General features: G+C 56.7%; 1 protein-coding gene across 1 annotated transcript; it reads left to right on the plus strand.

Moving 5' to 3' along the window:
- The first annotated feature begins 81 nt into the window (after window positions 1–81).
- PPP5C (protein phosphatase 5 catalytic subunit) lies at window positions 82–23,403 on the plus strand. Its single transcript, XM_081032227.1, has 13 exons — window positions 82–1,045; window positions 6,878–7,119; window positions 14,360–14,507; window positions 15,244–15,365; window positions 17,413–17,478; window positions 17,799–17,897; window positions 18,746–18,851; window positions 20,167–20,309; window positions 20,443–20,530; window positions 21,440–21,480; window positions 21,564–21,742; window positions 22,649–22,730; window positions 22,900–23,403. The coding sequence occupies exons 1-13, from the start codon at window positions 925–927 to the stop codon at window positions 22,960–22,962; spliced, it is 1,500 nt and encodes a 499-aa protein (XP_080888353.1). The 5' UTR covers window positions 82–924; the 3' UTR covers window positions 22,963–23,403.
- Window positions 23,404–25,842: the final 2,439 nt, after the last annotated feature.

The following is a 25,842-nucleotide window of genomic DNA, read 5'->3' on the forward strand; positions in this document are numbered from 1 at the left end:
GCTGGCGTGGGTGGGGGTCAGTCAGACGGCCACAAGGTTTGGGGGATGGACAGCTTGTTTCCAGGAGGGGGAGCCAGAGCAGAACCTTAGAACTTAGTGCTACAGTTGGGCCTGAGTCGCTGTTGGGGGCTTGGCAAGGGTGGTCCGTTAGGTTGCAGAGTGTGGGGTTGGCGGTAGGGGTGGAACCTGGACCTGATGATGTGAGGCGAGACTATCCAGGGTCTCCTAGGTCATCAGAAAGAGTCTGAATTTTCTCCGCAGGGCATTGAGGAGCCGCCGAGTGAAGGATGAGGGAGAAAGGAGACGGTACGAGCTTCTGAGCCTTGCTCGGGGCGAGGGGAGCTCGGGCGTCTTCAGTTTATAACTTAGAAACACTGACCATCAAGGTTGGAACTTTATTCTGTTGCTTGGAGAAACCACCCGTTTTTCAGAGTGGGTAACAGACCCTAGATGCGTTCAAGGTCACACAAGTAACTGACAGGAGGGCTAGACGCCCGGCTTTGCTTCCACGTGGCGCTTGGTGCTGCCTCGCAAAACAGCCACCCTCACCAGGGGCATTTGCCGCCGATCCACCGACCGCGAGGACCGCGGGGGGAACCCCACTTTAAGCCCCGAGAAACTTCGGCCTCGGAACGCGGCCACTTGGGGAGCAGGGAGCACACCGGGCCGTTTTTCCCCACGCGCCCCTCGTCACCTTTCCCATTGGCTCGTTCCAAGAAGGGCGACGTCTGGGGGCCCTCTGGTCACCTTGTCCTCCGCGCGCTCAGCGGCGCAAGGGTCCTGCGCAGGCGCGCGAAGGGCGCCTTCGGGGCCCGCGCTTTACGACACTTGTGCGACAGCGGCGGCGGCCACTCGGCACTCCTTCGCGACGACCGAGCCGGGTGCCGCGGGCCGCCGTTGCCAGGGTGGGGGTCGCTTTGCGGCATGGCGATGGCGGAGGGTGAGAGGGCTGAGTGTGCTGAGCCCCCCCAAGACGAACCCCCGGCCGATGGCGCTCTGAAGCGGGCAGAGGAGCTCAAGACGCAGGCCAACGACTACTTCAAAGGTGCGCCCGCTCGGGAGAGGGGGCGGGGGATGGAGCGCGCCCAGGTCGAGGGGTGCCGGGCCGCGCGGAACCATGGCAACGCGGAGCGGCAGCCTGGGCACGGGCCAGGCATTACCAAGGGACCCGGCGTGGGGAGGCCCGGGATGGCTCTGCCCCGGGGTGACAGAGGGGGCTTCTGAGAGAAAGGATGATGCCGAGAGGTGGCGGACGGAGCGGGCGCTAAGTGGGGAGACCGAGGAGGGCGCTCACCAGTGTGGGTGGGAGGGGGCCGGGCATGAGGGCGCTACCAAATGGGAGAGACCCCGCGCGGCACTTGGCTGACGGTGACAACTGAAGAGGGCGCTGCCAGTTGTGACATGGGGCGGGCGAGTGATGGCGCTACCACATGGGGAGACGGGTGAGTGACACCCAGTGCGGGTTAGGGGAGGCAGCCCCAGTAGGGTAAGGAATCATGGGGATGGGGCACAGTCGTTAGAATGGAAGGCACTTAAGTAGGAGGTTTGGGGTTACACGGGGAACAGGGATGTGTGGGAGGCCCTGGGAGCAGAGGTGGGGGAATCCCAAGAATAGTGTGACTTAGGGTCTTCAGCAAGACGTGTGGGGGCGTGCATGCATGCATTCATTCATTCAGCTTGTTTAGTGAGCACCTGCTACGTTCTAAGGCCTGGGCTGGGCTCTGGGGGATGTAACAGCCCATGACACAGATGCAGCCCGCCCGAAAACAGCTTGTGGTTTAGCAGGAGAATCAGACCTTGAGGAACCACCCAAATAAATAATAAAATGCTTAGAGATTGTGATGAGTGCTTTGGAAACCACCTCAACAGAGTGTGAAGTAGAGAACAAGGGTTGGAAGCCACTTTAGATGGGTGGTCAGGGCAGGCTTTGCTGAGGAGAAGGCCTTTAATTCGAGGAGCACTGAAGAGTGGTCCAGGTGGGTGGAGCCTCGCATGCAAAGACCCAGGGGTAGGAAATGCAAGGAGACTGGTGTGGCTGGAGTTTTCGCGAGGTGGTGAGGAGACTGATACAAGATGAGTTTAGGACGGGGCCCAGGTCATGTCGGGTCTCATAAGTCATTGCTCAGCTATCCAAGCGGAGACATTGGGTAGATAGAGGGGCCAGTCAGACTCCGAGAAGAAATTGGGCGTGATCAGCCTATGGACGGTATAGGACGTGCTGGGCATGGGTGAGGTCACCTAGGAAGAGCAGAGGCTCAAAACAGAACCCTGAGGAATTCTAACGTTTAGAACAAGAGGAAGAGGCTGAGGAGGAGTGGTCGGTGCAGTGGAAGGAAAATCAGGAAAAGTGTCAGGAAAGATGAGAGAAGCACATGCTTTTGGAAGGTGGGGGCTGTTCCCTGGGTCGGATGTTGCTGAGATGACAAGCGCTGACGGTTGGATTGGGCTCCACAACTGGTGGTGGTATCCTTGACAAGCGCAGTCTCTGGGGAATGATGGAAGGCACCCAAGACTGAATGGAAACTGTGGAAATAGAGACGGCAAATGTTGACAAGCATTTCGAGTATTTCGGTTCTGAAGGGGAGTGGAGAAAGGGGAAGGGAAATGCTTTGTTTCTAAAGGATGGAAGAGGCTAAGAACGTGGTTCAATGGAGAGGGAGAGTTGACCCTACAAGGGAGAGGAGAGACTTGCACAACAAAGCCCTAGAGAGGGGAGAGGAGGTGGAATGGATCTCAAGCCCCAGAGGAGAGTGGGTCTTCATTGAGAGCACAGATGGATCCAAAGAGTGGGAAAGTTTTGTCAGATTGGGGAACAAGGAGGAGACAGGGCCAGCGAGTCACGGGGTTGGAGGTAATGCCCTGAAGGCCGGCTCAGGGAGTGTGGGTATACATTCTGGGGGTGTAGGAAGCCATGGAAGGTTTTAAAAGAGGAGCAACATGGTCTGATTAGTATTTGAAAAAGATCCCCCAGCTGCCTTGCGGAGATGGGACGCAAGGGCCAGACTGGAGACCAGGAAGGAGACTAGAATGGTGGACGGGTGAGAGGTGGTGGTGCTGCCAACTGACTGGAGGGACAGAAACTGACTCAAGAAGTGTTTCAGAGAGGCAGTGAAGAGGCGGCTTGGAGAGAGGGAAGAGGGAGAAAGAAAGCAGAACAGATGGCAAAGGCCCCGAGGTGCACCCAGGAGGGGAGTGGGGCTGGGTGTAAGAGGAAGGGGGGGTGGTTTATGGTGAGGTTGCAGGGAGGGGCCTGAGCTTGCTGCTCAGGGTTCTGGGGAGCTGAGGAAAGGACAAGGTTGGTGCTGTAGAAAGACGCCCTGGAGGGGCTGGAGTGGAGGCTGGGAGACCAGGGAGGAGGCTGGGGCAGGAACCTGAGCCGGGGAGATGAAGGCCACACCAGGGCGGGGCTGAAGGGAGGGGAGCGAATGAGTAGATTTAAGAGATGTTCAGGAGGCTGATTTGACAGAACTTGGTGACTGCCTGATTTGGTGTGCCGAGGGGTCGAGGGGTGTCCAGGACAAGGCCCGGTCTCTACCTGAGGGATGGCCCAGGAGGTGGAGTTGTCCCTGGAATGGGGCTTGGGAGGAGCAACAAGTACGGGGTTGGTGCCAAGGCGAGGGAAGAATTCTGGGAAACTGTAAACCACTGGGAGGAGTCCCTTGCTCCCCAGGACCTGGGATCAGAGCTCTCAGGAGCCCTGGGGCCGGGCAGGCAGCCAGAGGTCCTGGCATTGAGCTGGCACAGAGGAGGATTCCCTTCCTGGTCCAGGCCCCTCTCTGTATGGCAGACACAGAGCCTCGCCTCAGGTCGATGGGAGTAACAATAAAAAGGATAATTACAGCTCCCCTTAATTGAGCCTCTGTGGTGGCCAGGTACAGTGCTTTGTCTAATCCTCCCCTGGGGCAAGGAAGGAGGGACAGCCCTGTTTGTTTTATAGAGGAAGCTGAGGCCCAGAGAAGTGAAACCACGTGCCCCAGGTCAGAATGTGTGAGCGGCAGAGCCCGGATATCCCCCTTCCTCACCACGTGCTTGGCTCCCACGTGCAGAGTCCTTACCCAGAGCTGGCCTGGCCCCCTGCACGTGAAGGGGGACCCCAGGGACTCAGAAGATTCCCTGCCCACTGTTCCCCCATAAGGCTGGATCACTTCTGGAGCAGAGCTTGGATCATCTCTGCGTACCCCTTTCTGTAAAATGGGAGGGGTTGTATTTAACCCACAAGGAGGCCTCCAAGTCTAAGAGTTTGTAGACATGGTTAAGCGCTCAGGCTGGGTTCAAATCTTATTGCTTCCTCTTCCCTGCTGTGTGACCCCTGGGCAAATGATGTAACCTCTCTGTGCCTCAGTTTCCTCATCTCTAAACTGGGGGCTGTGGAGTAGTAAATGCACTCATATTTATAAAGGAAGAGGGCTGGGATATGGTGTCTTTGGGCAAATGTGTGAAGCGCAGGCCCCTCCCATTTCCTCTGCTCCATTCATTTCTTCCTTTGGCTTAGCCATTCATTCGCTTCTTTTACAAGGATCTGCTGTAGCCGCACTTCATACTTGAGTTCATTAGCCCTCACAGCCACCCAGTGAGGTAGGCCTGATTGTGAGTCCGCATTTCAGATGAGCAAATGGAGGCTCAGGGAGGGGAGGCTGTTTCCTGGGGGGTCTTGGGTCTGGACCCGCAGAGCAGGTTGTCAGGCTCTCAGACACCAGGCTCCCCGCCGCACTCAAGTAACACCTCACCTGTCAGTGGGCTGGCCAGCTGGCCTTTGAAACCCCGCCAGGAGGCTGGAAGGAGTCCTCCAAAGCACTAGCATTCCAGGGAGGGTCGGTCAGACTTGGGCTGCCTGGTTCTGCCCATGCTTGTTTCTGGGAAGTCCTGGGCCTGCCTTCCGGGGCTCACAGTCCCTGGGACACACCTGTCACTTAAGGGTGACAACCCAGAGTGGGCAGAAGAGACCGGGGGATAGAAGAGACCAGGGGCTGGAACAGCCCTGAGGGGTACCCGCCCCAGCCTGGGGGTCAAGCAGGGCTTCCTGAAGGAGAGGACATCAGGCCATTTGAAAGATTGCCAGATGTTAGCCTGAAAAAGGAATCGTCATATCGTCCCTGGCCATCTCCCCAGGAACTGGCTTCTCCTTTCTCTAGTGTTGGTTTTGTCTGTCTTTCTGTTTCTGTCTTCATTTCTTCCTTCCTTCGTTCCTTCATTCAGGAACTATTCGTGGAGTTTGGAACCCTCTTCCATTCCACTTCTTCACCTGACTCACTCTCATCCTCTGGGTCTCAGCTCCCACATTCCCTCTGGCTGCCTCGGCTCTAAACACTCTGGGTTATCACTTTCTGGGCAGGGATCTGCGTGTTGCCCCCCACCAGACTGTGAGCCCCAGGAGGATAGGGCTGAGGGGTGCTGTGTCCTCAGAGAAGCGAGAAACAGGGCCCCTGCTCTCATGGGGCTTAGGTTGAAATTGGGGAGATGGATTATAAGCAAGCAAAACAAAAAATCTGATGGTTTAGCAGATGGCTCTGGAGAAAAGTGAAGTGGGAGTTAGGGCAGGAATTCCCATTTTAGGCAGGATATTAGTAGGACTCTCTGAAACTCGTCCTGAGGGGGTATGTAAGTTGCCCAAGGACACCCAGCTAGTAAGAGGCAGAGTCAGGGATGGGGCTCAGGTCACCTGCCCCTGTGCCAGGCTTCCACCCAGAGGCCACCTCACGTGGAAGGTGAGAGTGGGCATTTGGGTCTCTGCCTGCCACTTACTGTGTGACCTTAAGCGTAGGCTTTCCATCTCTGAGCCTGTCCCTTCATCTGGAAAACGGGAGTAATGCAACCACTGTTGGAGTTGTTGGTGAGGGTTCAGTGAAGTGATTCATTCACCAAGAGCCCCATGTGGCACCTGGCACACCATGGTCCCCCAGTTCTGGTACGCCCTGGTCTCCTGCCTGTCAGATGGCCACATGGGAGAGGCCCAAGCCTGACTGCAGATATAGCCTGGGTGTTTGACCTTGAACAAGACCTCATGACCCATCTGTGAAGCGAGTGGCAGATGAGGCTTATGCCATAGAGAGGGGAGGATTCCGCGGGTCGAGACGTACAGAGCAGGGCACAGCATAGCTCGTGTCAAATAAAATCTCCCTTTTCCCCTTGGCCAGATGCCACATGCTGTCGCTCCACACTTAGAACATTCATGTCCAGACCCCACTGTGGCTGAGGCCTTCCGGGCCTGTTCCGCCAGTCTCCCTGCGCTTATCTCACACCCTCCCCTAACTCACTTTGCCCCAGGCCACACCAGCCTCTTACTCCCCCTCACCCCGCCCTGCCCTTGGGCTTTTGCACCCGCTGTGCCTTCTGACTGGAACACTCTTCTCCATTCTGGTTTGTCACTTTCTTTGGGTCTTGGCTGATATGTCCCCTTCTCCTTGAGGCTTAAGTAGGTTCCTTCTCCTTGCCCACTTCCTGTTCTTCTACTAGGCCCCCTCTTTGGGCTTGTTTACTCGCTTTGGAGGCTGGGCAACCCAGGGCAGACTCACGTGTGCTGGTTCCCAGCTCTAGCGTGCAGTAAGATGCCCTCTTCAGACCGTGGGGAAGATTCCGTAACACCCTTGTGAGTCCTGGAAGAAGTATTGCCCGGTCTGCGGCCTGGAGGGGTCATGGTTGGGTGGCAGGTGTGTGGAAGTGACCTTGGGGTCCTGGAGATTTGGACCTGAGGAGATAAGCCTGTGCTGGCATGGGAGAGTCGGGACAGGGAAGAGGGGCAGGCTGAAGAGACATTTCTGAGCTCTGCTGTGGCCTCAGTTTCCCCATCTGTGAACGGGGACATGGGGCCAACACGCAGCCTAGGGCCTGTCCTTGCGGGTAGCCCTGCCTCATGCCGCCTCCTGCTCCCTCCCCACAGCCAAGGACTACGAGAACGCCATCAAATTCTACAGCCAGGCCATCGAGCTGAACCCCAGCAATGCCATCTACTATGGCAACCGCAGCCTGGCCTACCTGCGCACTGAGTGCTATGGCTACGCCCTGGCCGACGCCACGCGAGCCATCGAGATCGACAAGAAGTACATCAAGGGCTACTACCGCCGGGCCGCCAGCAACATGGCGCTGGGCAAGTTCCGGGCCGCCCTGCGCGACTATGAGACGGTGAGCCGGGCCTTGGGGTGGGCCGGCTCCAGCCCCTGAGCCAGGTGGCTGCCGAGGGTGGTGAGGCAGGCCGGGGAGGGCCTGGAGCGGGGGTGGAAGGAGGCCATTCAGCCGTTTACTCGGCTCCCCCTCACCCGGCAAATGCCCGTGGGGCCCCTTGGCCTGCAGCGCACTGCTGGGTTCACGTCTCGGCTCTGCCGTCGCTCACTTGGTTACCTGGACAAGCTCCCTAGCCTCTCCGTGCCTTCTTTTTCCTATCTGTGAAATGGGGAGAACAGTGAGACCTGCCTCTAGGGGGTGCCGTGAAGAATAAACAAGTTTCTGCTTAGGACGTGTTTAGAGAGCAGCTCCTGGCGCAAAGCCCGTGTGCGGTAACCATTCCCTTGAGGACGATTGTGGGTCTTACTGTTGGTGAAGAGCCACACTGCCCTTCTGCCGGGGGAGCTTCTCATTCAGAGGAGGCCGAAAACCAAACCCGGGACATTTAATCTGGGTGGACACTGTCGCTGCAAAGGAGGATGTGTGCTGGCGGAAGATGGAATGGGTGACAGGCTGAGGGGACAGCGACGGGAGGTGTTGTAGGGAGGGACCTAGAGCACAGTGGGAATTCTCTAGCTCTCTCCTCCGCCTGCCCTCCCATCGCTGGGACCTCGCTGATGGTGACGGTGGTGACGGCGGTCAGGATGCATGGCACGCTCCCGCCTTCCCACGACGGGCGGAAGGACGGGCGGAAGGAGTCGTGGCGGCCGCCCTGTGAGGTGGGAACAGTGGTTACCCCATGTACAGAGGAAGAGACTGGGGCCCAGGGGGTCCGGTCACCTGCCCACCAGCAAGCAGCTGGCAAGTTGGAAGGATGGCAGGGCTGGAACTGAACCCCAGACAGCTGGGCCCTCCAGCCCGTGTCTCTCCCGCTTCTGAGAGTCAGCCCCCTGGGAGTCGGGGTTTCCTGTGTTCTGCTTACTGGGATGGTGCACCCGGCAGGGGCCCAGTCAGTGTTTGTGGAATAAGTTCTTATTCTGCCCCCAGTACACACCCTCTCTTCCTCCTTTCACTTCATTCACCGCACACACCGAGCAGCTTCTGTTGTGTAGGGCGGGGTGGCCGGGCATGCTGAGAGCCACAGGCTGCCATTGGAGGGAGCCAGGTCAGGCTGCCCGGGCTGGCTGCTGGCCACTGGCCCAGGGTGCAGGGTGGATTTCGGGCCAAGTTCAGGCATGAGCCGAGCCCTGGGCCAAGGGCCACCTGTGTCAGGGTGGGGGCAGGGGCACGAAGGGGGCGTCGTTTAGAGACCGGGGGTCTGGGATGACACCGGGAGGACAAGGGAGGGAGCAGCAGAACCGTTCTTACAAGCGTGGGCTCCCAAGCCATTCCCTGGCCAACCGTCCATGTTGTCCTTGTGTCCTCATTTGGAGCATGGTGACAGGAGGAGTCGCCACCCCGGGTGGCTGTGGGGCCCTGGGGAGGTAGTGTGAGTAAAGGTCAGTGGGGCCAGAGGGCTCAGTAATGAGTAACCCAGAAGGACAGCGGAGGTTGGACGGGGACAGCTTTTCTAGGGCTCCAGGAGGGGGCAGCAGGGGCAGAAGAGCGCTGAGCATGGGGGAGTCTCAGGGGTTCTTGTCACAGCTCTGGCCCAGAGGGGCCAGCCCACGTACTCCGTGAGGCTGAGGTGCTCGGTTCCAGCCACCTTGTGGACATGGAACATCTGCGCTTTATCCCGGGCATCATTTATTCTGATGTCGTGGAGGGCTGGAGGAGGGATCCACAGCTTGTTCGGACTGACCTGAGGTGGGGCCACACCCAGCATTTAAACTGTCCTGGCCCTTTCCCTGTGCGGGCCCTGCCAGCTGCACTGGGGAGTCCCCACACGAGCCTGAGAGCCACCAGCGGCAGGCCAGCCTGATGCCGGCAGGCTGTCCACCATTCTTTATTTTGACTTGTTTCATCAGGCTTTGTGGGCGCAGGGCAGAGGGGCCAGGCTCTGGCGTGGCTGCCCATCCAGAATCTACCTCCTACCCTCCATAGCCGTCTGTGACATGCTCCGGTTTCACGGAGGGTGTGCCCAGGCCCCCGCTTAGATCATGGCATCCTTGGGGGTGGTGCCAAGACGTGACCTTCGTTGAACAGACGAGCCCGCCGAAGGCTCTGCCTTTCAGCAGCTTGGGCTCTCGGGTGAAGGGCCTTTCCTTTCTCAGCCTCAGTTTCCTCATCTGCATGCTCACTGTGGGCCTAGCTCTGTTGTGCGCTTTTTACATGCATGAATTCAACCCATTTTACAGGAAGGAAACTGAGGTCTAGAGAGGGGGAGCCCCTCCTCCATGGTCGCCTAGCAGAGGAGTGGCGGAGCTGGGACTGGAACCCAGAGGCTGGGCTTGAAACTGTTCGTGGGCCGTGCGGTCGGTTTACTGGTTTGAGCCTAGCACTTCTGTCTTCATCGGTTAGAATAGAGAAGAGAAAACCCTTCATTGTTCGGAGGAAGTGTATGTATTGTTTTTTCATCGAGGTGAATGCAGATGTGTGTTGGTTGTGAAGTGAGATGTGTATCTCTTACTGTGAGTCCGACCGTCTGCCAGTCCCTGGTGCAGTGGGGGCACTGGCTCCAAGGTCACGATGCCCGGCTGCGGGCTGTGTAGCTCAGAGGGCCTTGGCTTTCTGGCCTCAGTGTCCTGGTCTGTGAAAGGGGCAGAATAGTAGGCCAGCTTCAGCATGCTTGTGAGGATGAAATGCGATCAGCACGTTTAGAGAAGGGCCTGCCTGCACCCACTTAGCACTTGGTGCGCTTTCTTCTGGGGGTGCCGGGGGAAGAGCCCTTCATTCACAGGAAGCGCTGTGTACGTGGCAGGACCTTGTTAAGGTGTCTCCATTCTGCTCTCCGTCCAGGGCCAAGCCTTGGACCCTCAGCATGAGCTGAGCTCCCCTTTCCATAGGTCCATGTGGACTACCCCCCCTCACCTCCAAGCTAATCCTTTCAGAGGGACTCTTGCTTCAGGATTCCCCACCCTTTTATTGGGTCCTCTTGTCAGAAGACCCCACCTGTGTCCCTTCCTGTGTGTGGTTGGAACTCATGTGGTCACATGGCCCAGGCCCGATCTGGGGGGCTCCTTCTGCACTCCCCACCCCCGTCAGAGGTGTGTGGGGTTTGGTTTGTAATAGGTTTGCGTTTGCGTTTCTTCTTGCACCCTGTTCCAGTGCAGTCAGGTAGAAATGCATTTCCCCTTGCAAGACCGTCCAAGCTCCCGTACACCGAAGGTGCGGCTACACGATAGGAACAGGACATCGCCCTGAGGCCTAGTACAGCGCTCACCGTGGGCCCGGCGCGGCGGGGACCTTCGTGCCGTAGTAACTCCTGTGATCTTCACTACCCTGCGCCGTGGGGAAATGTCCCTGATTTACAGATGAGGAAAGTGAGGCGCAGAGAGTAGGTCCCTACCCCGAGGCCCCACAGCCAGAGGTGACAGCCTGGTACCAGACTCAAGCTTCTGACCGCTGGCTGTGTGCCACGGGCAAAAGTTTCCTGGCACAGCCCCTGGCCCTTAGCTCAGGCAGTGTACTCCAACGGTCTCTGTTCTGTTTCATTATAAAAAGAATGTCGGGTGTGACTAAATTAATTCACTAGAGGGCCTTGACCTGTTGGGGGGAAACCCTAGCGTTGTGCCAAAGACTCACGGTGCAGGCAGAGCCTGCTCTAGAGAGCTGGATTTGTGCCTGTGCCTTGGGCCGGCGCGCCCCTCTCTGGCGCTCCGGAGGTGGTCCTGATACTCGGACTGCCACCCACCGTTGTCATGGGGGGGCCCCTGAGGCCGGGAGCACTCTACCTGCGGCATGGCTCCTGCTGCTCGGCTCCAGTGTCTCACCCTTGCTTTCACGCCCTGAAAGCCGTCCTGAAAACCACAGTTCTGGGAAGTTCAGGCAACTCACTTGGTGGCAAACTCTGACCTGAACTAATAAGAGGCCACCGATGGTCTTGATTGCTCCTTTGTGGTGTGAGTGGAAGTTCTGCTACGGAAACGGGAGTGTGTGTGATGACCAGGTGTCACTCGGACCCACGGGGGTGTCATAGAGCGTGTGTACTGTGTCCCCTTTCTAAACTCCAGAAAATTCCCAAACACATGCAGCCCCCATGGCTTCACATAGGGACTACAAACCTGTGTTGTCATTTCATCAATTTCAGCACCACAGTTCCTGCCTGATAGCACTCCCAGCTGAAGATACCTTTTCAAAACAGCTTTTTTATTTCGAGAGCATTGTAGCTTCACCTGCAGTTGCAGGAAGCAAGTAGTACAGAGATCCCATTCTCCCAGTTTCCCCAGCGACGTAGCTGGCATACGACATAAATATCACAGTCAGGAGACCGATGTTGAGCTAACCCTGATACTCCTTGTTAAAAGTCCAGTGTTATGTGCTCACCCAGTGGGCTTCGGCTCCTGAAGCCCCGCCAGGACGGAGCAAACGACCGTCCCCAGGTGTGGTGGCCGGGCAGGGCCACTTCCCCTTTCCAGGCCCTGGCACAAGCACTGGCTTGCTGCTGCGCCCTGGGACGGGCCTGCTATGAAACTCTCACACCACCCTCCACACTCGCTGGCACCTTCCTCATTTTCTGGAAGCTGAGGGAGGCTCGAGAGGTGGGGCTGCCTGCCCGGGAAGGCCTGGATTCAGACCCAGAGGCCTGACCCCGGAGCAGGGGCTCGTGATTCGCATTCCACTGTGCCTTCCTGGAGGGTATACAGGGTGCTGTGGGGACGGGTGGCAGCTGGCAGTGGGGGGACAACGTCTGGATGCGAGGTGGAAGTCAGGAGTTCAGACAGGGAGAGAACGGAATCCTGGCTTCTCGCGTCTGTGACTTCACCTCTTGGGCTCAGTTTCCTCATCCATCAAATGGGAATTGTGATAACACCCTATAGAGCTGCTTTGAGGGTAAAATGAGCAAGTCAACTGCCTACAGCAGTGCTAGGCACGTATTAAGTGCTCAGAAAATCCACCGTGTATTACAGTTGCTTGTCTCTTGTTACCATTTGCGCTCCTCTTTTCCCGGTGTTGTCAGGGTTTGTGCCCATCTTCCACTCCAGCTGTGAGCTCTCTGAGAACCAGGACTGGCTGGGTTGAAATGCTGAGTGGTTTGTCCATCCACTCGGGGCATTCCTTCACTGCTGGGACACAGCCTCGGCCCCGCCCTTGAGGGCCACCTTCCAGAGGGGAGAAGCAGTGCTCAAGGCTGGCCAGGTGATCCAAGGGCGTGGGGGCCCAGAAGGGGTGCCTGACCCAGCCTGGGGGAAGCGGAAGGATCTGGAGGGGGAGATGGAGCTAGAAAGGCTTGGAGGTGGGAATGCTGTGTTCTGAGCCAGGGGCCGCCTCTGCTGGGGCTGGAAGTGAGAGGAGTGGTGCATGTGGGGACTTGGGAGCTCGGTCTGGCTGGGCAGCGCTGGGCAAACGGAAAGCAGGCCCTTGGGAGCCAGGCCAAGTGGTGGTTTGGACTTTATCACGGGGTGTGGACTCGTAACCTCTCCCAGTTTGGAAGGACTCCAGAGGATGTCTGGTGCTGCCTCCTCCCGAGCCGCGCGCCATCCACATCCCAGGCAGAGCCAGTCTCCAGCCTGAGCCTGCCCAGACAGGGAGGAAGCCGTCGCTGGCTGAGACCCAGCTTTCTGCCACCCTCCTGGTCTGCATGGCCATTCTTAGGGTGGATGAGCCACACCAACCTTCGGAGCCTTTGAACAGGCTTCTGACTCACTCTGCCAGGCCTTCCACTAGGGGACGTCCCCACCCCTGAGGGCCGGCCCCAGCACCACCCCTCTCTGTCCCCTGTACCGGAGCTGTGGGGGCCGCTCATCACCATGATAGTAACACGGAAAGAGAACTGTCTGGGGCTCAGAGGGGTGAAGTCACCTGGCCAAGGCCCCATAGCACAGAAGTGGCAGAGCAGGGATTTGAATCCAGCTCTGTCTGCTTCTGAGCTTGGAGGATCAGAGGTTTGGGGAAGCGGGACAGAAGGTGGAGAGAGTGGAGGTGATGGGCTCGTTTAGTGAGAACTTCCTGGGCCCCAAAGCAAAGCCGTGTGCTTTCTGCGTAGGAGCTACTTTAATCAACACAGCCACCCGTGAAGGGGGCCACGAGGAGCTGCCGACACGTCCGTGGGGTTGACTTGGTGGCTCCACGGCACGCACTTCCCCAGTTTTCACTCATTGCGTCCTCACAGCAGCCGTCGGATATAGTACTCTTTCCACTTCATCTCACCAGGAGGAACCTGAGCCACCGACAGGCAGGCTCACCTGCCTGGGTCGCACCACTGACAATTGGCCGGGGTTAGGGGGTTGAACCCAGGCGGCCTCCCTTCAGTGGAGGAAACAGGGAACTCGTTTGTCCTGGGTCTCCCCAAAAACCCAAGGTCGAGCAAAGGACGTGACACCACTCAGCGCTGGCTGTGCTTTCTGAGCCCTGTGTTCATTACTTATTCCCAGCAGCCCTGGCAAATGAAGAAACTGAGGTTCCGGGTGTCTGAGTCATCCAAAGGCATAGCATGCCCTTCGGAGGGGTCTGGGCTATTAATCATGACTTTAGACCCAGCACACGCTTTCCTCCAACCCCACCCACCTTGGAATTGACTGTACTGATATCAGTAAAGTGTGCCTCAGCCTGCTCTGGTTCCAGCAAGAAACCCGGAGCTGAGCGTGTGCTCCGCGGGCGGGGCGGTTGTGTTTTAATGATAGGCAGAGCTAGGATTTACCGTGTTTGCTGGAAAACGAGACCTGGCCGGACCATCAGCTCTAATGCGTCTTTTGTTAAAGCAAAAGTTAATATAAGTTTTTGTTAAGCAAAAGTTAATATAAGACCCGGTTTTATATTATGTTAAAGTAAGACCGGGTCTTATATGTTAATTTTTGCTCCAAAAGATGCATTAGAGCTGATGGTCCGGGTAGGTCTTATTTTTGGGAAAACACTGTATTAAGAGCTCGTGCGTGGGTTCCCTCATTTTACCCCTCACGGCAGCCCTGTGTGGGCCACAATGTTAGGTCTGGTTTCGGGGTGCAGGAAACGAGTTCTAGAGGTGACACGTGTCCAGGGCAGCACCCCTAGCCCGCGGCGGCCCCAGGAGGTCTGGCTTCAGCATTCACGGAGCCCAGCGCCGGGCTGACCATGGCAGCGGCAACTTCCCTGCCTCCTGATTGCTCTCTGCCCCCTCCTTGGTTGGAGCATTGATGCCCCTTTCCTTCTTCTGTTTCTTCCCTTTGTCCACCTGCCTGCCCAGGTGGTGAAGGTTAAGCCCCACGACAAGGATGCCAAAATGAAATACCAGGAATGCAACAAGATCGTGAAGCAGAAGGCCTTCGAGCGGGCCATCGCGGGCGACGAGCACAAGCGCTCGGTCGTGGACTCACTGGACATCGAGAGCATGAGTGAGTCAGGCCGGGGTGCCCTGCCATGCCCAGCCCAGCACGTTCCACAGCTTTGCATGGGCCGCTCCATTCTTTGTGCACACTGTGGGGTGGTGAGGTGGGGCTCAGGGGCAGCCTCTGGTCCCCAAGCCCAGGCCGCTGTCTGTTGCTCCCGTCCTGCATTCTTGGGAAGTCGAGTCCAGAACTGGAGCTTGAGTTCGCCAGTTGTGGAGATGTGGGGTCCCCTGCTCCCACCCAAGCCTAGCTCCCTCCCAGCTTCTGTACCAGCTGCTCCACCCCCTGGCAGTAGCACCCACCCCCCAAGGGCTTCCCGTGTCCTATTTGTCTCTGGGTCCTCTAGGCATTCAGATGATTCAGTCATTCATTTCACAGACAATTATAGAGAACCTACTATGTGTCAAACACTGTTCAAGGCACTGGGGACATAGCTGTAAACAGAACAGTCCCTGCCCTCATTGAGCTGATGTTCTAGTGGGGAGAGGTGATTAGTCACCCAACGAATTAATAGTGTTAAGTGTTGTAAAACCAAGTAGGCGGAGAGGGGAAGGGACACACTAGACGAGGAGGTTGGAAAGGGCCAGGCTGGCTGGGGATTGCGATCCTTTTTCACTCCATCCCCACCTCAACCTGAACGTCCAGACCCATGTCTGCCCAAAGCCTGGGAGGGGAGCCGGGGCCCCCTTCCCACTCACACAGTGGCTGTGGCCACGGACTCATTTCCCCATTCACGCACCAGCCATCGAGGATGAGTACAGCGGGCCCAAGCTTGAGGACGGCAAAGTGACAATCACCTTCATGAAGGAGCTCATGCAGTGGTACAAGGACCAGAAAAAACTGCACAGGAAATGCGCCTACCAGGTAACGCACTTGTCAGGGGCTATACACACCTGTGACCCCAGGATAGCGTCACGGCTGGCGGTGCCGAAACAAAGCCACACGGGGCAGGTCGAGGAGAGAGGGAGTAACAGGAGCTAACACTCACCGCTGAGCCGGCGCTATGCCCGGCACCGCGAGCTCTTTATTGCTGACATTATGTACATATTTTTATTTTTAGTATTTCCATTTGGTTCTTTTTTAATGCTTTTCATCTGTCTGCTCCGTGTGTTCACGCATGTTGTCTCCCTTTCCACGAGATCCTTGAACACGTTTGTTAAGAGTTACTTTAACGTTTCTGTCCGGTAATTCTACCATCTGGGTCATCGCTGGGTCTGCTTCTGTTGTCTTTTCTTCATGTGTCGTATAAGTGTTTAGTGTACGCCAGACATTCTGTGTAAAAGAACAGGAGAGACTGAGATAAATGAAAATTTCTGCGGGACCTGGCAGGGTCTTCTTCCGTCAGGCTGCGAGTGTGAGGGCCTTTGTCAGTCTGACTTGCACTTCGGTGGAGCTGTGCTTGGCGTCAGTGCACCACTGGCTCTCAGTGTTTGCAGAGTGGGATTGGTATCCCTTCAGCAGGGCTTGGCATGCCAGTGACGTCGTTATGTTGTGAGGTCTCCAGCTTTAGGAACTGTGGGAGAGTGCTCATTTCCAGGCCCACTGCCAGGTTTGTGGGTTGCTGGGGAATTCTCGGCTCTCCGGTCTCGCCCCCCACTTTGTGCATCAGGAGGCCTCCATCAGCCTGCCCTGCACCTGGGCTCCATGATGGCTGGGTGAGAGAGTCGGCGGTGAGGGCAGAGGCCTTCTGCAGCTGGGGCTCCTGGGGGCGCTCATCGGTCCCGCCAGCCCACACCCTGCGTGAACTTTCTGCTGGTTTCTCCTCCCTCGCTCAGCCTTGGTGGAGCTTACCCTTCGACCACTCTGCCCAGATGACCAGGGAGAAAGCAGTCTCTTCCCCCAGGAAAGGGCCTCTCGCTGTCTACAGTGGATTAGTTTAGGTTTCCTAGCATCCTCAGCTCTCAGATGGGTTGTTTTTTTATTTGATTTTGTTGGGTTTCTCATTATTAGGGCGAGAGTGGCAGTCTTATAACTTGCTACATTCTCACCAGAAGTGGACATCTACTTTTTAACGCTTTGTTTTTTTCCCCAACTTTTTATTTTGAAAATTGTCAAAGCTACAGAGAAGTCAAAACAATAGTATAATTAGCACCCACACCCTTCACCTAGATTCACCAACTATTGACATTCTGACGCATTTACTTTGTCTTTATACATACGTATGCATGTGTATATATACACGTACTTTTGTCTTTTTTTCTGAACCATTTGAGAATAAGTTGCATATAACCTGTATCTCCTAAAAACAGGACGTTCTCCTGCATGACTACAGTTCACTTGTCACACCTGAGAAGTTTAGCACTGACATGATAATATTGACTAATGCAGATAGTGCACTGGTCATCTGTAAAATCCGGAAACATTGTCAAATATACATGACATTGTCAAGGTCACCTTCAGTTAGTAAAAACTAATGTTATCTGCATGTTTGAATTTCCCCCGAGTTTTCCCAAAACATCCTTTTTAGCTATTTCTTTAAAATCCAGAATCCATTGGAGGATGAACTATTGCACATGACTTGCCTTTTACCTCTTTTCATCTAAAACATTCTTATGCCTTTTGGGGGAAACTCTTCCATGACACTGATATTTAGACGTGTCCAGGCCAGTTGTTGTATAAAATGTTCCACATTTAGATTCATCCACATGTTTCTTCATGGTACTGATTATTTTGAGAGAAACTAAGAATCTCAGTTTTCACACGAAATAACCCCAGTGTTTAAATGCCACAGAGGCCACTTGGATCAGTTTGGGGGACACCTCTGGCCTAGCACGCACTGTTCTGGGCCTCCCCTGCCCATTCCTCTCCTCTCTGCCCCTCGCCCTCACCCTCAGCCCAGCAGGTCTCCAGGGGCTAGAGTAGTGGGGAGGCCCTCCAGCTCGTCCTGCTTACAGCCTGCTCTGCCTTCCAGATTCTGGTACAGGTCAAAGAGGTCCTGTCCAAGCTGAGTACGCTCGTGGAGACCACACTCAAAGAGGTGCGCGCTGTGGGGCAGTATGTGGGTGGGTCAGGGGTGGGGGCTCCCTGGCTGGGGAGGGGCCACGGAGCTCAGAAACTCACAGACCCACCTGGCTTGGTCTGCCTTCTTTCTCCCTCCACCCCGTGTCTTTCCCCTTGGATGTCCCTCCTCTCCTGGCCTCTCGGTCTCTGTCCCACCCTCTTCATGTCTGCCCCCTGCCTGTGTCTTTGCATGGTTCTTCTCGGTCTACTGTGACCTCTTGCCCCTCCTCTCTTCCCTGCCCCCTCCCCACGTCTGTCTCTGGGCCCCTCCCTCTCCGGTGGCCTCTTTTCTTCCAGACAGAGAAGATTACAGTGTGTGGGGACACCCATGGCCAGTTCTATGACCTCCTCAACATATTTGAACTCAACGGTTTGCCCTCGGAGACCAACCCCTATGTATCCTTCCTCAGAAGAGCAAACCCCTCCCCCAAACCTGGATTTTGGAGAGGAGTCCCCGGCAGAGAAAAAGGCCTGGACCTGGGAAAGGAGACGCTTGAGCAGTTGCTCAGGCGCCAGGATATGGGTGCTCCAGGCTCTGGGAGCAGATAGGCCGGGGCCAGTCCCCACGTGCTTTATGACCAGGGCAGGTGGCGCAGTCCTGGGCCCCAGCTTCTCTTCATCTGGAAATGGGGCTGCCGCAAGACCCTACACAACAGCACCTGGCACTGCCCACACCTGGGTTTCCTCTTGGCTTTGCCACTTCGCAGCTGTGTAACTGTGGCAGGTGACTCCCCCTCTCAGTGCCTCATTTGCAAAATGGGGATAATAACGGCCTACCTCATCAGGTTATTGAGAGGAGTAAATGACATAATACATGTCAAGTGTTCAGTGGCCCACAGTTAGTGCTTTGTAAGTATTTGCTGACGTTATAATTGCTTGATAATGGCCACTGGTAGGTCTACCAGGCCTGTGCAGTATTGGGTGGGAGGGTCCGTGTCCCATTTCCCCTGTGGCTGTGGGCCTGTCTTTGGGGGAGAGCTGAAACAGGGTGAGCACCTGGTATCTCCCCCTCCACCATCAGTTTCCCTGAGAAACAGGTGAGTTTGGGGACATCAGTACATCCTCCTGAGGCTCAGAAAGGCCAAGCTGCTGGGCCAGAGCCACACAGCAAGGAAAGAAACAAAAGCCCCGATCCCCTGAGCCCTGCCGACGTTCTCGCTCCGAGGGAGATACTGAGAGGAGCCATGGGGTGTGGAGAGTCTGGGGAAGGAGTAGCCCCGTTTTTGTTTTCCTTAGCAGGGCAGATATTTAATGGCGACTTTGTGGACCGTGGCTCCTTCTCTGTAGAAGTAATCCTGACCCTTTTCGGCTTTAAGCTCCTGTATCCAGATCACTTTCACCTACTGCGAGGTGAGCTGGGAGGCAGCGGGCTCTGGGCGGGCACTTGTTTCTTCTCTGAGCCTCCGCTTTCTCCTCTGTACTGCGGGGAGACAACTGTTTCCTTCGTCCTTCACCGAGATCGTGTGCAGGGCTGCCCTGGAAGGCCGGCAGGCTGCTCCACACAGGGCGTCGCACAAATGGCGATGTGGGCTGGATGAGGACTTCGGGCATGGGAGGGCTCTGGGCAGAGGGTCGGGGGCTGGCGGGCTGTCAGCAGGATCCCTCGGGCCTCCATGTGGTGAGCAGACCGAGGGCTGAAGGTGGGAGCAGGGAGACTGGCGGTAACGCTGGAGCCGCATGGGAGCAGGGGTTGTGTTGGGGCCCTTTAAGGTGGAGCCCCGAGTGTTTGCTGCTGGGCTGGATGCAGAAAGAACAGGCCAGAGGGGGTACTCCGGGGTTTTAGCAGGAGCAACTGGAGGGCTGTGGCTGCCACTGACAGACAGGGAGACCAGAAGAGGAGGGTGAGGGCCAGGAGGTGAGCTCAGCTCTGCACGTGGCTGTGAGACTGATGTCTGGAGGACTCCCAGGGGGCTGTAAAGTTTGCATTCTTTGGTGACCGTGTGGTATTGGGCAAGATGGGCTCACCTGGGAGTGAAGGCCGCCACGGGAGGAGCTGCCTGTTGAGCGGTGAGATGAGCAGGAGGTGCAGCCGAGAGAGGGAGGAGGGCAGTGGGCTGGGTTGGGGGCTCCAGGCCCCGAGCTGACACTGGACGGCCTCAGAGCATTCACGTAGCAACACGTGGCCCGTGGTAAATGCTTGCCAAGCCCCTGCTGTGGGCCTCGTTGTAGGAGGCACCGAAGAGTTAGCTCCGGCCGAGGAGTTGAACAATCCAGACTCAGCAGACATGGGGTCCCGGGAGGGAGGCAGGAGGTTGTGTGTGGGGAGATGGAAGCGAGGGGCTGGCCCACAGCAGGTGCTCTGCAGTGAGCCCATTTTTTATATCAAGGTCTCCCCCCTTGGTATTTCCAGCCTGGAAGGCACAACAGGTCCTCCAAGAGGGAGCCCAAGGCACACAGGGGCAAGGGGTACCCCCATCCCACAGTGACTTGGGGCCTGGGCCACCCCTGAGCCTGGTGGCCACGTGCCCACGTGTGCTTCTCAGCCTGTGTGCTCCTCCAGAAGATGGACTGAAAACAGTGTCTGTATCTCATCGGGTCTCTGTGAGGGGCCACGGAGCTGATGGTGTGAATGTTACTGGCTTGGGGCAGGCAGGCAGGCCTCCCTGGGCCCCCAGGCACCAAGCAGTGGGGGGCTGAGGCTTCTCTTCGTCCTCTTATTGGCCAGGCAACCATGAGACGGACAACATGAACCAGATCTATGGCTTCGAGGGCGAGGTGAAGGCCAAGTACACTGCCCAGATGTATGAGCTCTTCAGCGAGGTGTTCGAGTGGCTCCCGCTGGCCCAGTGCATCAATGGCAAAGTGCTGGTGAGGACAGCAGCCGAGCCCCACGGGCTCCCACCCACAGGGGCCACGTGGGGGCAGGCATGCTGGTGGAGCGAGTCGGAGGGTGCGGGTATGGCGGCGCCTCCCCTCACACTGTCCCTGCCCTGAACCCCAGATCATGCACGGGGGCCTGTTCAGTGAAGACGGCGTTACCCTGGACGATATCAGGAAGATTGAGCGGAATCGGCAGCCCCCAGATTCAGGTGACGGGCGGGCTGGGTGACAGCCCCTTCCCTCCCGGGGCCTGGTGTCGTCCGGGCAAGAGGAACAGCCTGGGCTCAGATCTGAGCAGCTGTGACCTCGGCCCTGCCCCGGGTGTGCTTGGTGCCCTTGGCAAGGACAGCAAGGCTGAGCCTGTTCCTTCTCTGTAACTTGGGGCGTGCGCCTCTCGTGGGGCCACGCTGGCAAGAGAACAGTAGTGTCCAGGGCCCAGAGCACACAGGCGTCTGTTTGTTTGTGAGTTCAGCTCCTGACCCCTGGAGGACGTATTAGGGTTCCTGTTCTAGTGCGGGACACACAGCAGATATCCACACCCCTGCGTGTGCTCACACGCTGTGTGAAGGGTGTGGATAGAGTGGCATGACAGGCCGCCTGGGGACACCACATTACCGCTGATTGGGGAGGAGGAGGAGGCAGCTGCTGTGCAGACAAGCGTCCTGGGCAAGCACACAGGTCCCAAGGCAGGGGAGCTTGGCAGGTGGGAGGAACAGTGGGCAGCCTGTGATTTGGGGTGAGCAAGGAAGTGCTTTAAAAGGGTTGACAAGGCCAGCCCCTGTAGCCTCAGGCCTGCATGAGGAGCTTGGGCTTTGTTCCCTGGGCGGTGGGAGCCACAGAAGGCTGAACAGGAGAGGGACCTGATCTGAATATCGATTAACGCTCCTGGCTGTGAGGCCGGAATGGATTGAACAGGGTGTGGAGGGGAGGTCGTTGGGGAGACCAGCGCGCTGCCCAGACACGAGGCCTGTGGCCAGCTCAGAATCCCATCTTACGTGGCCCGTGGCCCCTTGGCAGTGGGTAACTCCGGCCCAGCCCCCACGCGGTCTGGGGGGTTGTCTGAGCATACACCCCAAGCAGGCGGGCCCGTCCCTGACATCCCCTCTACTCCTTTCCAGGTCCCATGTGCGACCTACTCTGGTCAGACCCCCAGCCACAGGTCAGTTGCCCTGGGAGCCGTGGCCAGCAGATGTGGGCAGGGGTTTAGGGGGGACAGGCAACCTGAATTCGCTGTCTCCCCAGAACGGGCGCTCGGTCAGTAAGCGGGGCGTGAGCTGCCAGTTTGGGCCCGACGTCACCAAGGCCTTCCTGGAGGAGAACCAGCTGGACTACATCATCCGCAGCCACGAGGTCAAGGCTGAGGGCTATGAGGTGGCTCATGGCGGCCGCTGCGTCACCGTCTTCTCCGCCCCCAACTACTGGTGTGTCCCCGTTGCTTTCGCACAGCCGGGCCTCTCCCCCTAGCCCACTGGTTTTCACTTTTTATAGAAAATTCCAAACACAAAGAAGAGCAGATAAAATAGTATAATGAATGCCCACATACTCATCAGCCAGGTTCAACAGGTACCAGCTCAGGCCGGTAGTCGCTGTCGCTCTTAGCTCCCCACCCACCCGCACGGCGCCCCCACCGCGGGCAGTTTTCACACCGACCCCAGGCCTCATCTCTTCCGGCCGTTGATGCCCCAGCGTGTTTGAAAGAACTCTTTTCTATACATAACTATGGTAGCACTGTCGCGCCTTCAGAAAACGTGTTTCTCATGACTCATAAATGTCTTTCCAGTTGATTTGCAAGCAGGACCCTTGTCTTTGCATCCCCTGTGCCTTGCCATTTTTTGGTTGAAGAAACCAGACAGGCCCCTTGTCTTGCCAAGTTGCCTATGCTCTGGACCAGGCGCTTCTGTCCTGGGGGGGCGGCAGTCACCGTGTTCCTCTGTCCCTCGTTTCCTGGGGGTGAGAGGCAGCGCATGGTCAGACTGGAGCCCAGGTCTCGGCAAGAGTCCTGCTTCCATGGGGCTGTGTGTGCCCCGCCTATCCTGTCCCTGTCCCCCATCCCTGCTCCTGTGCCCTCATAGCCCTTACCGCCTCCTGCTTGCGCCCCCCGTTCATCTGTATTCCTCTCCCACTCCTGTCTCTGTCCTGCCCTCTATTCTCCACTCTCCGTCAGTGCCTGTCGTGGCCTCTGTCCCTGTGTCTCCCTCTTCTCAGCCTTTGCCATCCAGCCTGTGCGGTCTCCTCTCCCTCATCCCCCCACTCGCTCCCTCTTCTCTCTGCCTCACCCTTCTCTGTCCCCCAACCCCTCATGGCCACTCTGCCCCATGCCCCTGCAGTGACCAGATGGGGAACAAAGCCTCCTACATCCACCTCCGGGGCTCTGACCTGCGGCCTCAGTTCCACCAGTTCACAGCAGTGGTGAGTCACCCCTGGGGTCCCCAGTCTCCCCAGCCTGGGCCTGGTCAGGAGGGCGGGGGGCACAGTGCTCAACAGCAGGGGGTGAAGGTTCTGCCACCTGCGTCCTGAGGCTCAGACTCCCCTGAAGCTGCCTTATCTCTGCCTCTGCCCCATGTGCGTCTGTTCACAGCCTCATCCCGACGTCAAGCCCATGGCCTACGCCAGCACGCTACTGCAGCTAGGGATGATGTGAGGCCGGCGCGCCAGGGTCCCCGCTCCCCGACTCCAGGCCTGGCCCAGGGCAACGTTGGACCCCTTTTACTTTGTAAAATTTGTATTTATTCCCCTTTAGGTTTGCAGAGGGGGTGGGGGGCTGGCCAGAGAATCTGCTCCCTGGACAAAGAAGAAGGAGGTGGAGAGGCTGGGGTCGGGGCACTATCCGGGCATTTAGGAGGGAGGCCAGTCGAGGGGGGGGGCAGAGGCTTCCCCGCCCCCCTCGTTTGCATGGCCCCTCCCCCACTAAAGCAATAGGGCCCCACCATAGGAAGACCCCAAAGGAGGGTCATCAGGGAGGCCTCGCCTTTTCCCCCCTCCTGGCAGCCCCGGGGTGGGGCTAGGCTGGGGCTCACCCCCTTCCCCAGCTATTTTATGTCTGTAATTAAATATGTTAAAATAAAGTCATTATTGTAAGTCAGCTTGTCTCAAATGGTGGAGCTACTGGGATTGGGGTGACCACTTCATTAGGAGATCCAGAGGGGCGGGGAAACCACGAAGTCCCACCCACCTCATCTCCCATCTCGGGCGCCCTGGAGCTGGCCAGCCAGGCTGGGGCAGACCAGCCAGACAGCTCCTGTGTCTGCGGGCTCCCGAGGGAGAGTTCTGCCTGGGGTGGGGGAGCCCATGAGCAGCACGTCGTGCACACGGAGAGACCAAGTGGGCCAGGGAGGCCGGGTCCACGGAAACAGGAAGAAACTCCTCTCTGCCCGGCCATCAGCAAGTGTTTACAGAGCCTGCTGGGCGCCCACCTGCCCTCATGCTCACAGCACACAGGGCAGACCCTGCAGCAGGCCCAGCTTTAGGTTTTACCTCAGCACGAACCAGACATTTCCATCCGCCAAGACCAAGGAAGCTCCCCGCACTCCCCCTCTTCCTCACCACCAGAGGTTAATACTGAATCCCGTTCAGGCTGCTCTGCCTGGCCCGGGCCCTCCACAGGGATTCCTGTTTCTGGTCGGAGCTCTCCTGGACCCACCTTTGCACAGAGATGGGGGGGTGTCTCCAGGCAAATGACACCGGACAGAGGGTGGAATCTAGTGAGCACTTTGCACTCTGGTTGCCTCCTCTGGGACAGGAATGAGGCGACCACAGTCCTAATTCTGTGTCGGCGTTGCAGGAAGTGTGGACACCTTCCTCGGGACTGTACCGGGGTATAGTGTCCCAAGGGAAGGAGACTGGGTCCGTGTTCTGAGGAGTCCTTCAGAGCAGATGGAGTTCAGCCACATGAGAAGCCGCAATTTTCCGAGGTTCCCTGCGAATGTGGTTATCGCTGCTGCACTTCACGAGCCCCCGAACCCACCAGGATCAGTGAATTGCAGTGGTGGTAGCTCAGGTCGGCTCCATTCCCTCATCAGGGTTTCCTTATGGTCTGGATGCTGCCCGCCTGCATTTGTAGCCACGGTGATACCTGTGTCTTTACATTACACCCATGTCTACACGGACAGCTACAGCTACAGCTGTGTCTTTATGGGTATCTATGTCCACATCTGTGTTAGTCTTCTGGGGCTGCCGGAACAAATCCCCACAAACTGAGGGGCTTAAAACTGCACACTTATTCTCTCAGTTGTGGAGCCCAGAAGTCCAAAATTAAGACGTCAGCTCCACCTGAGGGCTCGGGGGGAGCATTCTTGCTTCTCGTTTCTCATGGCTCTGGGCATTTCTTGGCTCCAACCTCTGCCTCCGTCTTTCCATGGCCTTCCCCTTTTCTCTGTGTCTTCTCTTTTGTCTCGTAATGACACTTGTCACTGGATTTAGGGCCCAATTGAATTACCTAGGATGAGCTCATCTGAGATCGTAAATTACGTTTGCAAAGATCTTTTTTCCAAATGAGGTCGCAATTGCAGGTTCCAAGGGTTGGGTTAGGATGTGAACATACTCATTTGGAGGGGGGGTCCAGCATTCAGCCTACTGTGACATATACGCCTACGTCTACACCTACGTCTGTGCCCTTATCTATATCCCTGTCCTTACCTGCATTTGTATCTATGTCCGTACCTGCAGCTGCATTTATATCATTGTATCTGTGAAACAGGTTATAAGGATACAACCAAACGGCAGTGGGAGTTATCTTCTGGTTGAAGAATCCTAGCTGATTTTAATTTTTTATGATTTTGATATTTATCCAAATTTTTTCAATGAACATATATTACTTTTGTAACAAAAACCAAGAAATCCTATTATATTGAGGAATATAGGAAAGCCTTCACTGTCTAAAACTGACCTCCTTTTCCTCTCATTTCAAGCCACCGCCTCCTCTCCGGCCCCATCTCGGGTGGGTGCACCATCCTCTCTGTCACCCAGGGCATACTGGCAGCTTTGTCCTGCCCCTTCTTTCCCCTCATTTCCTCCCATACAGCTCTCTAGGCAGTGGCCCTCCCATCTAACCCACGTTTGCCCAGGTGGGGCTCAGGCTCTGTCACCCTGACTGAGGTTTCCAGGTTGAGGGTTGGTGGTGCCCTTCCCCTGTTCTAGGCAATTCCATGGCCTGTGGTGTTCTCAGGATAAACCCTTAGCACAGCCCACTGGCACAGTCTGGCCCCACCTTGCCACAAACCCTTTATCCCAATTAAAGCTAAATTCAAGAATTGGGATTTTATATATCTCTATAGGTCACTTTATTATTAGGCTTAAAAAATGGTCTGTACTGAATGCTCTGTGTATAATCATGCATTTGGATATAAATATTACATATGCGGGGGAGATACGTGGAACCCATAAAATTAAAAATGCAACCAAACTGAATATTAAATAGTACATAGTAACTGGAGAGATGAATGAGGGCAAACGCTAAATTTGAGGTAGGTACAGAGGCCCAACACCAGTGATCTGAAGTCCCTGTAAAAATTCAAATAAGTGT

The sequence above is a fragment of the Rhinolophus hipposideros genome, assembly GCF_964194185.1.
Source record: "Rhinolophus hipposideros genome assembly, chromosome: 21".
Classification (NCBI taxonomy): Eukaryota; Metazoa; Chordata; class Mammalia; order Chiroptera; family Rhinolophidae; genus Rhinolophus; species Rhinolophus hipposideros.